At 41.5% G+C, this 18,034-nt stretch overlaps 2 protein-coding genes across 4 annotated transcripts in view; one reads left to right on the top strand and one right to left on the bottom strand.

The window, feature by feature from the left end:
• The window catches only part of ULK4 (unc-51 like kinase 4), a 502,923-nt gene extending 486,542 nt beyond the window's left edge, over positions 1-16,381 (bottom strand). The window contains exons 1-5 of one of the 3 annotated variants that reach the window (XM_043443377.1): positions 16,080-16,381; positions 10,992-11,185; positions 5,537-5,636; positions 3,746-3,885; positions 967-1,129 (exon numbers count right to left, since the gene is read on the bottom strand). In XM_043443377.1, the coding sequence (XP_043299312.1) occupies positions 967-1,129; positions 3,746-3,885; positions 5,537-5,636; positions 10,992-11,129 (541 nt within the window). In that variant the 5' untranslated portion in view covers positions 11,130-11,185; positions 16,080-16,381. Of the gene's footprint in view, positions 1-966; positions 1,130-3,745; positions 3,886-5,536; positions 5,637-10,991; positions 11,188-16,079 lie in introns of those variants that run through there. The other 2 variants (XM_043443375.1, XM_043443376.1) reach the window with 2 other exon arrangements.
• On the top strand, positions 6,386-8,231 carry LOC122425071 (T-complex protein 1 subunit zeta-like). The gene is given in 3 exon segments (XM_043443393.1): positions 6,386-6,916; positions 6,918-7,118; positions 7,120-8,231. Coding segments are annotated over 3 exon segments (1,587 nt in total). The 3' UTR covers positions 7,975-8,231.
• Positions 16,382-18,034: the final 1,653 nt, after the last annotated feature.

Here is an 18,034-nt window from a genome sequence, read left to right as displayed (position 1 = left end):
CTATTGCAAAAGGTACATTCCTGAAACACACTGCCCTCCTTGTCTTCTGTAATAAAAGCGCAGTCTACAATACTCATTTTCACAGGATGCCAGTCATCCCATGGGAAGATATTTGGGGATTTAAAGAGCCTTCTTCCTGGGCATGAAATTTTACTTCAACACTAACCCTAAAAGTTAAATTTCTTTCCTCATATTTGTGGGCCTCTGATTGACCTGCTGCTCCCCATCACATTATCTCATTCTTCTCATCAAAGCCATGTGACCACCAGGCCCAGGGATGCCGCCCTCTCTCCCAGCGCCTTTTGCTTCCTGATGAGTCTCACTGGTCCAAAGTCTCAAGTACTGCACCAGGAACTTAAGGAAAAAAGATCTTTACCACTTTTATCAGAAGTTCTCATATAAGAAATTATGACTTCCTGGTCAGGGAACTAGGATCACACATGCCACATGGCATGGTCAAAAGAAAAAAAAAAAGTAGGAAAAAGAAAGAATTTGACTTCACACTCTCCCCTCAAACACAGTGAGCTAACAGCCTAGGCCCCCTCTCACTGTCAAAACCACCTCCCAAGGATGCATCCCTAAAAATCTTCCATACTTGCAGAATATTAGCTACTTAACAATGTTGAACATGAACCAAGCTACTGGTGTGTGCCAGACACCGGTGTTAAGTGCTGAGGATACAGCAGGAAGGGAGACAAAATCCCCTTCCTTACGTTCTAACGAGCAGTCAGTGATGAAGCGAAGGAGGCTTTTTCAGAGGTTCCCTGTGCTTTAAACGGCATTAGATTCACATGGAAAACCTTAGGTCCTAGACAAAGCCATCCATAAATCCAGGCTTCTCCTGGTCCTTATCATTTATTTTCAATACATCATTTGGCTGGCAACATAAAAAGTGGACATTTTCTCCAAAACACGTGACTTGGGTGGCCCACCACTGTAGTTCTGACCTTGAAGCTCATCTCATACCTTTCACTCTACTTTTCATGTTTTTCTTCACTACATTTTCCCCGCTGTCACCTCCTCCTTCTTCTGCTGCCACCAAGGTGAAGAACTCTTCCAAATTTTCACCCTCCACTTTGGCCAAGCAAAAATTACTAAACTTCAGTGTTCCAGGCCCTTCCAAGAGTATCTATAAAGGTGAAGAAACAAATGTGTTCAAAAGCAAATTCAATATAATTTTCATTTCCATCCGTACCTCTTATAATCTCACCACAGAACCTTGAGTATTGACTTTCTTGCTTCATCACAACTCAGAAAATTAAACACAATTTTTTTTAAAAGAAGATGCCGTGCTCAGTCACTTTAGTCATGTCCAACTCTGCAATCCTGTGGACTGGAGCCCGCCAGGCTCCTCTGTCCATGGGATTCTCCAGGCAAGAATACTGGAGTGGGTTGCCATGCCCCCCTCCAGGGGATCTTCCCGACCCAGGGATTGAACCGGGTCTTCTGCACTGCACAAGGATTCTTTACTGCTGAGCCACTGGGGAAGCCCCGAAATGCAGCTTAGGAAATATAAATCCAACACTAATAGAATCAAGTATTAAATTCTCCCTTCTCAGATGCAGATGAAAAATGTGTCATAAAACCACAGAGGGAAACAGTAGTCTTTTGGGAAAGATGAAGAATGTCCATGAAACAATCTATTCACGAACCCTCAGTGACAGCTGAAAGAGGATTTGGAAACCCACCAGTCCTAGGGGTTGTTTATTTAAATGAGGAAGTGTGATTTAGGGTTTAGACTGAGGGTTCTGAAGTTAGAGACCTAGATTTGACCCCTAGTTCACCACTTACTGGCAGTCTAACCTGCAGAAATTACTTAGCCTTTGTAAATCTCAGCCTCGTCACCTATAAAATGGGGAAGGTGATACTTCAGATAGTTTTAAGGACTGAGGTTATACATAATGCAAACGGCTTCTGACCGTGATGGGCATGTGAAAAGTGCTCAAGTCTGCTAATATAATTTGTGATTAGAAGTTATCTGTTGATATTGAAACTATACCAGGAACCAGTGTTCTCTGACCTTTATCTTTTCCCTCCCTCGCAAGGGGCTTTTTGATCCTCAAAAGCAATTTAAAGTTTACTCTTTACTTCTAGTCACAAATACTAAGGATGTCAGTTAGTCTACCACAGTGGCTTTTAAACTTTTTTTTTGAGCACCTGAAGGCCTTGTTAAGACAACAACGAGTCCCTCCCCTGAGAGTTTCTGATTCAATAGGTCTGGGGTGAGGCCCAAGAACCTGCATTTCTAACAAGTCCCAGGTCATGTTGATGCTGCCGGTCCAGGGAACTCACTTGCAGAACCACTGGCACGTGGCAGGTATTTTTTCTTAAGTTAGTAAATATTTTAGACTTTGCAAGCCATACGATTTCTGCCCTGACTTCTCAAGTCTGCAACCACCGACAGTATGTAAATGAAAGGGTGTGGCTGTTCCAACAGAACTCCATTTACAGATATAGGCATCCTGCTGGAACTCCTCCAAACCCAGTTCTAGAATAAAAGTTACCTCATATATCAGCCTGAAACTCCAAGATTATGAACAGCTGATATGAGACCTCATTAAAAAAACTCACATATAGGAGCTGGAACATTATAGCCTCTGGGCCATATACTGCTACTGCCTATGTTTGTACAAGCATGAGCTGAGCATGGTTTTTATGGCTCTAAAGGGTTGAAAAAAATGAAAATAATACTTCTTGACAGGTGAAAATTACAGGTGAAAATGAAACTGACATTTCCATGTCCACAAATGGAGGTTTTTTTAAAACAAAGTTACACCCATCCATTTACATTCAGGGCTGTAACACAGTTAAGTGGTTATAGCCTTCAAACAAGTATATGAATATTTCAAATAAGAATGTCTGTTACAGAGAGTTTTTATGGAGTTTTCTTTTTGTAGGTTTCATTATGTTCTTATACAGATGGCTTAAAGTAACATTTAACGAAGACATAGTCAACTTTTCATTTCATTAACAAAGGAGAAGCAGCAACTAAGAGCAGTAACACATACAACCCCTAAGAGTATGAACTCATAAAGGTAAGAGGTACCACTGACTAAGAGCACACCATCTACCAGAAAAGTCCTATGAATGTCACCCAAACCTAATATGTCATTCTCACTATCTCCTTGAACTATCTACCCCCCCCCCCACACACACACACACATCACAGGCAAGAAACCTAAGCTACACAGAGACAGAAAGGGTAACTGGTCCAGGACACACAGCATCTCAGCATCAGTGAGTGATACTGATGTGACTCAGACACTAAGCAGGTTTGTGACTCAACAACACGGAAACACAATTAGTGATGGGTAATTAGTTCTACCAGAAAAGAAAAATGTTTGATATAAAATAGCAGGAATCAAACACCCATTGTCAAGAATGTCATTATCAAACTAAAATAATGGCTCATAAGTGTGAACTATAATTTAAGAACAAAGAGTCTTATTCTATATGTCTGTTGAGCTCATCATTCACAATGTACCTCAGGAGCAATGATACTTACTCCAAGAATCCTGAAAGGAGGGGAGATTTCACTTTCTAAAAGGTACTTCAATAGGCAGCTAAATAGGAACCTAAAATATAATACTATGTACTTCCTTTTGTTAAAAAAAAAAAATGTTGACTAAAAAATTTCAACATGCTCTAAATATATCAAAGTTGTATCTAAAAATAAAAACATCTTTGAGGAAGCATTATAAATTGAGACACAAACAGTCAGGGAATCAAAACTTTCATGAATTACCTTCCCAGGAGAAATATCACAAAAGAGAATGCCAAGTTGATGAAGATGATGTAATCCAGTCAGCAGGTCAATTCCAAATTCTCTCACTACATCTTCTGGGAGATTTTCATCTTGAGCAATAACCATTTCTAATGAACCACCTGCAAGTTGATTAAAATCACCCACTTTAACCCACCAACATTAGACAGTGCTTCTAGAAAGGTTCCATGCTGGGACCTGAGCATTAAAACATTATCAAATCAGTTCATCTGGACAATCCGACAGGGAAACATACTCATGAATGAACACTGGTCCAGGAACCCTAACAGGAATCTCCACACTCCAGAGCCAGCTAAGGGCGAATGGCTGCTCGGCCTGGAAGGATAGTCAATAAATACGCCAGTGGAGTGAAGGAAGAATCGCTCTGGCACTGTGATCTCTCACTCCAGACCCCTCAGGAAAGAAACAGCTACAGAAATTAGTGTTAAGTGCTACCATAAACTGTACACTTTAATCACACTGTGCAAAGGATAGTCACATTTACCCCCACGCAAAGTTAGGTCACATTCCGCAAGTACTGCCTGGCACAAAAAGGTGCTCTTCTTAAGAATTAGAAAATTACAAATTCTGATGTATACTACTGATGAAATAAAAGGTCAGTGGCAGACACATTGTGAATTCCACGTCTATATCCTTGCAAGATCCCTGTCATAATTCTACCACCTAAGTGTCAGAAACAAACTTTTTTTTTTTTTTTAGGATCAAGATTATAATTAGAAAAAAAAAGATTATAATTAGAAGTCAAGTTCACAGAAAAAGAAGTCTTTTTTTTTTCTGGCAGCTGAAAGTTCAATCAGAATTCCTGTGATGAAGGTAGGAGGCATTCTGGGTTCTGTTCATTTTGTTCCGTGGGTGAGGAACCATTCCAAACATAGGGATAAATGAGTTAGGTTGCTACAACAGCCAGGGGTCAGAAATAACTGCTGAAACAAAAAGTAACACAGGTGGAGTCCCCTGATCACCTCAACAGTGTGTACATCTGATGAAAGAAATTAAACCATCTCCTCCTGTTGATTCAAAAAATAAAATGCAAAATGCAAACAATTTACTATTCCAAATAAGCTCTCTCATAATTGCTTTATAAATTCTAAGGGCCAACAGGTAAGAGACTCATAAAGCTAGAAATGATTACATTTCATCTTTTTAATGATTCTTTATTATTACTCAATGTATAACTGTGGTACTTCTTACATTTTTTCCTAAAGACACTGAAACTAAAAGTCCAGACAATACCTATGTATTTAGTCACCTTTCTCTCTGTATACAGTCTTGGAAAATTTTATCAAGCAAGAGCTTTTATCTCTAATTATTGCCAGGTGGTGGAATTTGTTGATTCAGCTATTTTTCTATATTGCCTAAGTTTTACTAGTTCAAGTATCCTTTGCATAAGAATAAAAAAATAAGAACTAATTAGGTAATAGGTAGTTGACCTCAAATCTTTTCTTTCTATTGAATGGAAAAACTTGTTTCATCAATCATCACTAAAAATTATTTCTAAATTTTATGAAGATGATATAGTATTATTTTATACCAAAGTAAAGTTAACCCTAAACTGCATCTCTTCCTCTTACCAAACACCTTTGTTTTTTTCCTGTCCCTAATATATCAAAAACAGGTGTTCAAGTTAATGTAGTCAATAGTATGCTTATATTCATAATAGAAGAAAAAGTGAAAAATAACAAAACCTACATCATATGTTTTTTCAAAGCAACCTATACAGTGACTATAATCATAGCACTTCTTTATTCCTACCTGTGCAGAGTTCCACAACGAGCCAGAGATGATTGCTGGTTTCATACCATTCATGAAAAGTTACAATGTTCTTGTGTTTAATTTCATGGGTCAGACGGACCTATAAACACACACAGCATTCACACTAAGAAAAAAAGTTCTTAAAACCTTTGAATCTACTAAGAAACACCTAAATATCACACCTGGGAAATAGATAAGAAAACAATGGAACTTATTCAGAGGAATAAAATAATAAATAATTTAAAACATAGACATTAAGAATGATGGTTATATGCTTACTTGCTCAGTTGTGTCTGACTCTCTGCAACCCCATGGACCGTACAGCCTGTCAGGCTTCTCTGTCCATGGAATTCTCCAGACAAGAATACTGGAGTGGGTTGCCATTTCCTTCCCCAAGGGATCTTCCCGACCCAGGGATCCAACTCATATCTTCCGCATTGCAGGTGGATTCTTTATCATCTGAGCCTCCAGGGAAGCCCTAGTGTGAACATACTGATCTTAAAATGTACATTTCCAATGGATTATGAGAATACTTGTATACAAAAAACAAGAGTGAATTCAAAAACTCAGTAGTAAAGATGCAAAAGCGTGTCCATTAAAAAATATTAAGTTGCTTTGGGGATTTTCGGCTTTCTCCCTTTAAAAATCCCATTAAATATAGGAACTAAAACTACAAAATGTGTATAAACATCAAGACTCAGAATTGCTGATGACTGACTATCAAAGTGCACTGGATCCTTGCTTTCCAATTTTCTTAAAAATAAAAAAAAAATAGAAATTCTACTGTCGGAACCGGCTCGGGGCTTTTCGCCACGCCGTGTCCCCTTATCTTCCTCTGCTGGGTCAGCTATGGCAGCCGTGAAGACCCTGAACCCCAAGGCGGCCCGAGCGCAGGCGGCGTTGGCGGTCAACATTAGCGCGGCCCGGGGGCTGCAGGACGTGCTGAGGACCAACATGGGGCCTAAGGGCACCATGAAGATGCTCGTTTCTGGTGCTGGAGACACCAAACTCACTAAAGATGGAAATGTGCTGCTTCCTGAAATGCAAATTCAACACCCAACAGCTTCCTTAATAGCCAAAGTAGCAACAGCCCAGGATGACATAACTGATGATGGTACTGCTTCCAATGTCCTCATCATTGGAGAGCTGCTGAAGCAGGCGGATGTCTACAATTCTGAAAGTTTTCATCCCAGAATAATTACAGAAGGATTTGAAGCTGCAAAGGAAAAGGCACTTCAGTTTTTGGAACAAGTCAAAGTAAGCAAAGAGATGGAAAGGGAAACACTTATAGACGTGGCCAGAACATCTCTTCGTACTAAAGTTCATGCTGAACTCGCTGATGTCCTAACAGAGGCTGTAGTGGACTCCATTTTGGCCATTAAAAAAACAAGATGAACCTATTGATCTCTTCATGGTTGAGATCATGGAGAGGAAACATAAATCTGAAATAGATACAAGCTTGATCAGAGGTCTTGTTTTGGACCACGGGGCACAGCATCCTGATATGAAGAGAGGAGAAGATGCATACATCCTCACATGCAACGTGTCATCAGAATATGAAAAAACAGAAGTGAATTCTGGCTTTTTTTTACACGAGTGCAGAGGAGAGAGAGAAATTAGTGAAAGCCGAAAAGAAATTCATCAAAGACAGAGTTAAAAAAATAATCGACCTGAAAAAGAAAGTCTGTGGTGATTCAGATAAAGGATTCATTGTTATTAATCAAAAGGGAATTGATCCCCTTTCCTTAGATGCTCTTGCCAAAAAAGGCATAATAGCTCTGCGCAGAGCTAAAAGGAGAAACATGGAAAGGTTGACTCTTGCTTGTGGTGGGATAGCACTAAATTCTCTTGATGACCTAAATCCTGATTGTTTGGGACATGCAGGACTTGTCTATGAATATACATTGGGAGAAGAGAAGTTCACCTTTATTGAGAAATGTAACAATCCTCGCTGTGTCACATTACTGATCAAAAGACCAAATAAGCACACGCTTACTCAAATCAAAGATGCAATAAGAGATGGCTTGAGGGCTGTTAAAAATGCTCTTGATGATGGCTGTGCAGTCCCAGGTGCTGGCTCAGTGGAAGTGGACACGGCAGAAGCCCTGGATAAACACAAGCCCAGCGTAAAGGGCAGGGCCCAGCTTGGAGTCCAAGCATTTGCTGATGCGTTGCTCATTATTCCCAAGGTTCTTCCTCAGAACTCTGGTTTTGACCTTCAGGAAACACTAATTAAAGTTCAAGCAGAACATTCAGAATCTGGTCAGCTTGTGGGTGTGGACTTGAACACTGGTGAACCAATGGTAGCAGCAGAAGCAGGCATATGGAATAACTATTGTGAAAAGAAACAGCTTCCTCACTCCTGCACTGTGATTGCCACCAACATTCTCCTGGTTGATGAGATCATGAGAGCTGGAATGTCTTCCCTAAAAGGCTGAATTGAAGCTTCCCTTGTATCGGAATCCTGAAGACTACAGAGTGATCCTAATAATACAGCTATGGAATTTTGGTCCAAGCTTCAAATGATCTTCAAAGGATTTTCTTTTCCCATATTAAAAAAGGAGAGAACACTGGCACCTATTCAGATTCTGAAGTTCTGAAATTATAATTACACTATTTTTTAAATTGCACTGCAGTGTCCACATACAGCAGGTCATACTTACCCAGTAAACAGGACATTTTGCTTTACCCTCAGTGATACAAAAATATTAGATAAGCATATGTCATCTACCTTGTTATTAAATATTCACTGAAAAGCAAACCAAAAAAAAGAAAGAAAGAAAAACAAACCAAAAAAAATTCTACTGTCACTCAACACAGGCTAATGAGCCCATAATTTGTTGAAATACAGAGCTCCCTGTTTAAGAAATGGAATTTAGCACACTCCAGGAACAACTTGGTGGGCTCATATTGTAACAAAAAGAAAGGAGAACTAATCTACATGACTTAGAAGACAGATGAGGAGAAAACCAAACAGAGTGACCAAGGGAGAATTTGAGGAGCATCTTGTAATAAACCCCCAATATAAGGCCACTAGAAAGCGGGGAGAACCCTGGGTAAATAAGTTTAAAGGTAGCCTTGCTAATTCTGGCTTGGGAAGGGGAGGTCCTAGTGAAAAAATAAAGGAGATACAGAAGTCCCAAAAGAATTCAGGCCACAGCACACTCCTCCTGACTCCCCATCACTCAATACTTGCCAAGTACCTACTCTTCCAGACACCGCTCTGCCCATCTCACCCTCCGCCCAGACCTCCATCACCCATGTGCAGCCTCCACTGGCCAGTGCAGGAGATACTGTGGCCAGGACTCGCCACAGAGGGCTACTGTGCTCCGGAGCGGCAGCTGGGATGAGCTTCAAGTGTAAAATACACACCAGATACCCAACAATCAACATCAAAATTAGAAAAATATCTCACTGGTTGCACACTGAAAAAATAATACATGGTATTATTAATCTCATATGAGACTAATATATATTAATAAGATGAATTTCACCTATTTATTATCCTTTTTCAATGTAGATATTATGAACTTTACAGTTAGATTTATAACCCCCATTATATGTCTATTGGACAGCATTGCTAGATTTTTTTTAACTGGTAATATTATTCTCTCCAAAATCTCTTCCACACACCCTAATCCATGACCACCACTCACTCCCTTTCCAGCTCACTTGCTCTAGGACTGCAATTCTGGTTCAGTGCAACCCTCCCCACAGTCTGCATACACCTAAGGCACCGAAGCAGACACAAACCATGCTGATTGCTCTGCCTTCCACTGACGAACCCCACTCTCAAAGGGCCCCAGCCAGTCTGCCCTCCAGATGACCTATTCACACCTTTTCTTTCCTCTTTTCTAGAACACTGCCTGCCCCTTCCCCCTAACTGAAGACTTAAGATTCTCACCTCAGTGAAAACGTAATCAGAAGAGAAATTCCTCCTGTTCCCAGTTCCGAATCGACCAACTAGAGAGCATCTTGTCCCATACACCTGTCTTCCCTCAACTGTCCACACACCTCTCAAAAGCCAACACCTCCTCACGCAGGTGAGGATGGCTGTTTAAAATAACAATAAATAACAACGACAAAAATAACAATAAATAACAACGACAAAAATAACAAGTGTTGGCCACAGTGTGGAGAAATAAGATCCCTTGCACACTGCTGTGGAAATGAATAATGGTAAGGTCTCTGGGGAAAACCGAATATTTCATGAGTTTGTTGAAATCTGTAATGACTTGTATTATTATAGCGTCTATCATATAGAAGAGTTTCACTGCCCTAAAATCCTCTGTGCTCCACCTATTCATCCCTTCCACTCTCCCCCACCCCCCAAACTCTGGCAACTACTGATCATTTTACTGTTTCCATAGTTTTGCCTTTTCCAGAATGTCACATGGCTGGAATCATACACTATGCAGCCTTTTCAGACTGGCTTCTCTTACCGAAGAATGTCCATTTAAGGTTCCTCTGTGTCTACTTGTGGCTTGATAGCCCATTTCCTTTTATTAATGAACAGTATTCCAGTGTATATATGTTCCAGTTTGTTTATTCACTCACTTACTGCAGGGCATCTCGATTATAAATAAAGCTGCTGTAAACATCTGTGTGCAGGTTTTTGTGTGGACCTAAGTTTTCAACTCTTGTGGCTAAGTACTAAGAGTGTGATTATTCAGTCATTCAGAATTCTTTTCATCTTGCAAAAATGAAAATTTCTACGCATTAAACAATAATTCCCCACTTCCCCTTTCCCTGGCAATCACCATTGTATTGTACTTTGTTTCTGAAAAGTACCTCATATAAGATGGTGATGGCGGCACAGCAATAGGCATGTACTTACAATATCAAACTACACACTTAAAAATGGTTAAGATGATAAACTTTGTTATGTGTATTTTTCCACAATTAAAAAAAAAAAAAAAAGCTAGGTTTGCTCCAAGGAGTCTGGGCTGTAAAGTGGTACAACTATTTTAAACCCAAGTTAGTCTCACCTAATGTCCTTCCTTTGGAAAGCTTCATAAGCATGTACTAAATTTAGAAGTAAATGATCTAGGGACTTCCCTGATGGTCCAGTAGCTAAGACTCCTAGCTCCCAATGCAGAGGGCCAGGGTTTGATCCCTGGTCGGGGAACTAGATCCCACCTGCCACAACTAAGTCCTGTCACAGTCAAATAAATTTATTTTTAAGTGATCTGATATAGACTATATTTTCCCTGACTCATAAAAAAAAACAAACGCCAGAAATCTAAGTTGCTAATTATTGATACTTGAGTATGTTTAGTAGCCATTATTCAGGACTGTTGGCACCAAAGAGAGAAGGTCACCCATCCCAGACTGAAAATGTACTGTAGGCCGCAGTGAGATCAGCGACTTCTGTTTACATACTACTTGCTCTGATAGTCTTTTCTGTCCTTTCTCAAAGGGAGAGGTTTCCCAAAGGGAGAGGTACTTGACTTACCCAATTGGTTATTTCAGGCCTCCTGCACTTATCAGTACAAAGAATAGCTACAAAATTGATGGTCCCCTTCCGTCGCCCTTTGTAGACCACAGTCTTGCTTCCTCGGCCAATCTCCTCATACAGGATGAAGTTTTCCATCTCTGGGTTGACTTCTCACCTTCGATAAAATGACAGTCTAATAGCATCTCTAACTCCTAAAAAGTAAACAAAAATGACACTTCAAAACCCAAACTAGTTGCATGATTGATCAGCCTAAGCTATGTAATAAATAAATCTATGTAATAAAAAATATGTAATAAATAAATCTAATAATTCTATAAATTCAAAAATCCGCCTACAAATGTTGATACAAGTGTCTTTGTTTTCATAAAATGAAAAAAAACTAAGGAAAAAAAATAAATAAAAGAATTCACAAACCAATATTCAACTCCCTAGCAACAAGACCTTAACAAAAGTAATGAAAATGACATCTATTTTGAACACATGGAACAAAACCAGGGAATGAACGAGATTTCAGTCAATGTATCTTGATACAGCTCTTACTCTGTTACACCGGAAAGCACTTTTTGTCAGTAACTGTGTAATGAATGGGGTAATAAGCCCCATCTCACCATAAATTACAAGAAACGAGACAATGCATGTGAAAACACTATGAGACAATGCATGTGAAAACACTATGTAAATAAATATGGAATGATAGCATTTCTATCTAACCCACAGAGATTTTAAGAGTCAATTCAAATATTATTCAAAGTCAGTGGTCAGCAAACTACTGATTCCTGGGCCATATCCAGCCTGCTGACTCCTTTGTAAGTAAGTGGAACACAGCCATGTCCAGTCATTTATACGTTGTCTAAGGATGCTTTCCAGCTACGACGGCAATGTTGAATAGTAGTAAGACTGACCCTATGACCTGCACACCCTCTAAAATATTTACTATCTGGCCCTTTACTGGAGAAAGTTTGCCAACTCTTTCAAATCATTTTTTTTAAACCACCCACTAAAACAACTTCATTTTCTTGGCCAACAAAATCACCTTATATTCATGACTGAATAACAATCAGACATAGTCTTTTACAAGGCCATGCAGTTTCAAAGAGTCAGACACAACTTAGCAACTAAACAACAGGGGTTTATACTTCAGCCAAGAACAGAAGTATCAATATTTATACTGATAGTAGATATGCTTTCAGAGTAGCTCAAAATCTTGGAATGCTAAGGAAGTAACATGGCTTCCTTACTTCCAGGAGAAATAAAATTTCAAGTGGCTCCTATGTTCAGAAATGATTAAATGCAATACTTTTACCTGCCAGGTGAGCTATTATTAAGATTCTGGGGCATTCTAAGCTTGACTCTCCAGAAGCAGAACAAAATCACCTGGCTGCTATTAATATTGCTGCAAGAAATGCTGCCCTTAAAGGGACCAACAGCAACCAAACCTCTGTCGTGGTCCAAAGAGATATTTCCCAAAATGATAATTTAGAAAAACTGGCCCAAAGGGCCAACAGTTGGTCTCAGAAAAGGAAAAACAAGATTAGAAATTCAACAACTGTTGGTTTGATAAAAGAAAAAGCTTTGGTTTGGACTAAGGAACAGCACTGCCATATGGGAGACTAAAATTCCCACTCCTTATTCCTGTATATGCATTTTGTCAGTCTGCTAACAAAATGACGGCCTTCATGAATCAATACCACTGGGGAAACATTAATTAGTGGCAAATGGATTACATACTGTGTCATCTAACAGATAAAGTACGATTTAGTCATGATCTGTGTGTTGTCACACTGGACCAAAACCTTTGCTTGCAGACAGTCTACTGTCCCTCATGGGGCTAAAGGACCAGCATTCTTAAAACTCAACTGGCAAAACACAGAGGCCCTCCAAATATCTCGACCAAAAGCATCGCTGTTGGTCCTTCTAAATCTCAGATCCAACCCTTCTGTAATTCAGAAACTCTCAACCTCTTGAGATAGTCACAGGACACCCAATGCCCTGGGCTCCTGCTTCTTACAATCCACAACTAATAAATGCAGAGTTACTCCAATACTGAAAGGCCTAATTGCTTCTACGAAAAATAAGCATGTTTTGGCAGGGCAGTCATTTTATAGTGCACCCTCAGGAAACAAAGACCTCCAGCATCACACCTTGTAACCTGGAGAGTTTGTTTACTGGAAAAGACATTTCTAGAAGAACCATCTTCAGCATCACTAGAAAGGTCCCTACTGAGTATTACTAACCAACCCTTGTGCCACCGAACTCCAAGGAACACAACTTTTGGATTCACGTGACACATGAAAAGAAAGTGCACAACTCTTGACTGGACCTGCACAGCAACTGGTGACCTGAAAGTAAAGATTTTTCGGAATTAAAGCAGACAACATCCAGTGAGACAGCTTTCCCAAGGTATGCGGATCTGGCCTGCTGGAAGTCTGTCACTGTGGGGCTGCACCCTGCAGGCCTGTGAGCCTCGCAACTGCTCAGCCTCAAAGAGAGAACCTGGAGTCAGCGACAGAGACATTAGTGACTTATTGGACAGGGGGTCTTAAAGGCCTGAAGCAAGGTGCTGGAGAGACAACCCACTGTGTGGCAGATAGCAGGCAGAACAGGACATGGCAGCAATCTTCACTACTTGAGGGAGGAGGAGTCTACCATTTACAGGGGAACTGATGTCAGGTGGGCTCATCAGGTACCAGAGACTAATTAAAAGGATTGGATAGTCCTGTGAGTGAAGTAGGGCGTGGTCGAGCAAGGCATGTACAGAAACCAAGAGAACAACCATCTTGAATGGGCTAACCATACGGTTGCCAAACCTTAGATGATGGCATAAGACGTCAAATGATCACCAATGTCTGTGACCTTGATAACACATAGATTTTAGATTAAAAATGCCTGGTAGATCTCTCTCCTTCCCCTCCTTGGTAACTGTTATCTTAATAGGTTTCCACTCTGCACTTTCCCCTCCACCTGAGACACCATACCCAGGAAAAGATATTTTCCGACATAGAGGGACAAAAAGCCACTCCAACTACAAAAACTGACTCTTGATCAGCGATGCTTTCAGAGAAAGATCTTGATCAAATGAGAGAAATGTAAAATATGTATATACATATTAAACAGAAACCTCGATTAAACAGAGTTGGGAGACAAGAAGTGGGGCACTCTCATACCCTGCAAGCCCAAATGGAAGAAGAAAGACTCCTCTTCTTTCCTGGCAAGAACTCCGTCAATGGAGTCTTTGTCTACTACAGCCTTCCCAACTTACTCTTCCCCTTTATAAAATCTTTCTCCTTCCCTGCCAAGCTGGGGAACTGCACCATGTCTTGTCGTGGTTACACAAAACGAATTGCAATTCCCTGCTGATGCCAAATAAGGCCATCTTTTCTGGAGAAATATCTGGCAGTCTTTTGGTTCCGGTAAAGAGAACCAGTCCTGACTCCCGAGCCACCAAAATGCAGGCTTCACAGGAGAAATTATGTGTCAAAAAAAATAACCGGAGATTTTAAATGTTCACAAACTGGCTATGATACATCAGCATAAGATGTTAAAGTAAGTTTTTATATAAGATGAGTGATTCCTTCAGAACAAGTTTTTAGGCCACAAGAAAAATACAATCTGAAAATTTTGAATTTGAGTCAGGCCAAATTCATTTCCTCAATCTTTCACTGAATAGAGGCATCTGAGCAGCGCACACAGCCTGAAATTAACAAAACGTATCAATTACAGAGTAGGCTTAGACAAGGGTGGTTTTATACCTGCAGTATCTCCTCTCTCTATGGGCTCAACGTCCTTACAGCAAAATAAGAACTCAGACTATTTGATAAATTATCTTTCAGATTTGAAAACCACTGACTTCAAGATTCTTTTTTATTCAGTCTAAGGATGTTCCTCACCTCAGACTTCCTAATGCATTTTTTAAGTGTTGTAACTTCTTAAATTGTAAAACAAAACACAAATACAAAAAAACCCACAAAATAAACATATAGCTTAAAGAATTATTACAAGAAGGGCATCCTTGTAATCACCACCCAGACCAGCGACAGCACTTTGCCAAGAAGTCCTTCCCTGAGCCTTGGACAATCACAACTCCTCATGCTCCCCGCAAAAGTAATCACTTCCTGACTTCCTTTATAGTTTTCTCATTCAAGTGCGCATTCCCAGACACCACAGTTTAGTCTTGCACATTTTCTAAAAAGCACTGTGCATCTTTTAAGTCTCTCTTAATCTGCAAGTTCACCCAGGTATCAACAGAGCAACTCACACCTATCAGCAGTTGAAGCATTTATGATTTCAGCGGGCTGGGCCTATACTCAAACTCTGAAACACACCAGGCAGCAGGGGCACGCAGGTGAAGACAAGAACCTTCTCCTAGTCATCCACACCTTCAAATCTTTAAACTCGCTCTCTAGCAGCATTAGCAACACCTGGGAACTGAGAAGTGCAAATTCCCCACCCTGGGGCCCAGACCTTACTGAATCAGAAAACTCTGGAAGCGGAGTCCAGCAATTTGCGTTTTAACCAGCCCTCCGGTTGCACGCTACCTTAGAAATCCAAGTCAACCTTTCCCGAGAGCACAAGAGGCGGCGGGCACTACACGGGGCACTAAACTGGTGCTCCTCCTCGCAGCACTTTTCGGACCAAATCAATTGCAGGCTTTGAGCTTCGTCTGACCTCGAAAGCGTAGGCTCTAAGTCGCTACGTTAGCACCCTCTCTTCCCGTTACCCCCCCCCCCCTCCAAACTGGAGGCTTTCACTGCCTCCCCACGTCCAACGACATCAGTCAGCGAGGCCAGCTTAGAACCCAGGAAGCTAAACCAGAGTTTTAAGAGAGAAAGCTCCGAATTTGAGGTGTCTGTAAAGCGCATCTCCAGAACCCAGGTCCTAGAAGAAGTGTCCCGTGTACCCTAAATCAAAAGTTTTGTAGAGTTCAACACAAGCACAAAAACGCGGAGCCCGAAGAGAGAAGGGGCGCTGGGGGCACAGGGTCCACGGAGGGAGAGAGAGTGGTGGGCGGCCCCCCTGCAGACCGGCGAACGCTGAGAGAGACGAGGACATAAATTCGTGGCCCCTAAAACCGCCACTGCCGCTCACCTGCTCGCTCGGTGGTGAGAAGCCGCAGGTCCATGGGATGGATACCTAGCTAGCTCGAGTGCTCGCGTCTCGGCCCCCGCGCATGAAGACGAGTCCACTGGCCAAAGGCAAGGGGCGAAGCAATGGAGCAAGGCGGGACGCGAAAAGAGCACCGTGAGGCCGTGTAGGTGAAGCACCCCTTCGGGTTTGGATTCGGCCAGCCGGTCTCCAAGGCAGCACGCAGAACGCCGGTTTGAGCGCCCAGCGCTGATTGGCTGAGCAGTTACGGCCGAGAAGTGGAGCCGCTAGGGTCAACTTCAGTAGCCCCAAGTCAACTTCAATGGCCCCGCGCCCAGCGTTAGGACGAGTTCACCGATCGACCCCAAACCGGGGTAGAACGTGCTTGGGAAGGCAAGGCTCAGAGCGTCGGTAACTGGCCTTGCGAGTTTCGCACCCCTCCGCGTTTGGATCGGTCCAACCCGTCTCCAGGGCAGCACGCAGAACGCCAGAAAAAGCGCAGGGCTCTGATTGGCTGCGAAGTTTGGGTTGCTATTGGCTGGGGTCTGGAAGTGCGGCGGCTGTATTACAGAATTGAGCCGTCCGAGCACTGGGTGGGGGAATGGGGCTTTTGGGCTGGTCGCTGGGGCCCTTCATGAGTAGTAGTTGCATAGTTGGTGGCAGTGCAGTCTTGTGCCCTCATCGTTTCTTCCTTCGTCCACTGTCTTCAGTTTTCTTCCATCCTTTTAGGTGGAAGGGGCAATTTAGTCTGTGACAATCGCTCCTCAGGTTCCTTACCTGTTAGAAAAGAGAATGTTACTGGTTATCTCCCTTCTTGTACACGAGAAAAGACCAGAAACCTGATCTCGAGTTGGTTGCTTATGACTTTCAAAGCTCCAAACTCTCAAATTCCAACCACCAAAAACGTTAGCACAAGCTCCTCTCTTCCACACGGAGTTAGCTCATGGATAATCACCTTTGGCATCAGAATTATCTGAAGCTCTGGTTAAAACGAGGCCCGCCCACCCACAGAACTTCTGATTCTGTAAGTCTGGTGAGCCCCCGAAGTTCTCATATCTATAAAGATGATGCGAATGTTGCGGATAACGGACCACGCTTTGCAAACCTTTACGGTTAGGAACTGTGTCTGTCTCTCATCTCAAGTTAATCACGTCTGCTGTTCTTTGACATCTAACCCTTCTTGCCTTCCCAAGAGTCTTATGGGAAGCATGATTGTCAGTTTTTTGTATTTAGCAGATTTGATGTGGAAAAAACATTTCCTCATATATCACTTCCTAATTAATCAAGACATACAATGAAATATCAGCTAATTTATTCTGAGTTTTGACAGCCTCATCCTTAATGTCAGAAATAAGTATCTGGAATGTAGTTCTTCCTTAAAACTGGTTAAATACACATCACCTGTGTTGAAGAAGTTCCAATATTTTTGGAACAACTAGGGAACCTAAGAAAGATGTTCCACTACTACTTACGAACCAAACCAGATCATTTGGGAAACGCTCTAACTGTCCTCACAAAATAATTTGGATTCATGATTGGAGGAACTGAACACATCAATTTACCACGCAGCCTCCCAAATTCTCACTGAAATGACTGAATCAAGGCTTAAACCCTAATGGCACTTAACAACAAGGAGGGAAGAATGAAATTAGAGCACTCCCCAATACCATTTGTTGTTGCTGAGTCACTCAATCATGTCCAACTCTTTTGCGACCCCATGGAATGTAGCCCCCAGGTCCCCCTGTCCATGGGGTTTCTCCAGGCAAGGATACTGGAGTAGGTTGCCATTTCCTTCTCCACCCTAATTCCATACACAAAAAAATAAAGTGGATCGAAGACCTAAATGTAAGGCTGGACACTATAAAACCCTGAGAGGAATACATAGGCAGAACATTCTTTGACATAAATCGCAGAAAGATCTTTTTTGACCCATGACCTGGAGTAATGAAAATAAAAAC

Source organism: Cervus canadensis, chromosome 22, assembly GCF_019320065.1.
Source record: "Cervus canadensis isolate Bull #8, Minnesota chromosome 22, ASM1932006v1, whole genome shotgun sequence".
Taxonomy (NCBI): domain Eukaryota; kingdom Metazoa; phylum Chordata; class Mammalia; order Artiodactyla; family Cervidae; genus Cervus; species Cervus canadensis.
The sequence above is the reverse complement of the archived record's forward strand: the minus strand, read 5'-3'. Positions and strand labels throughout refer to the sequence as shown.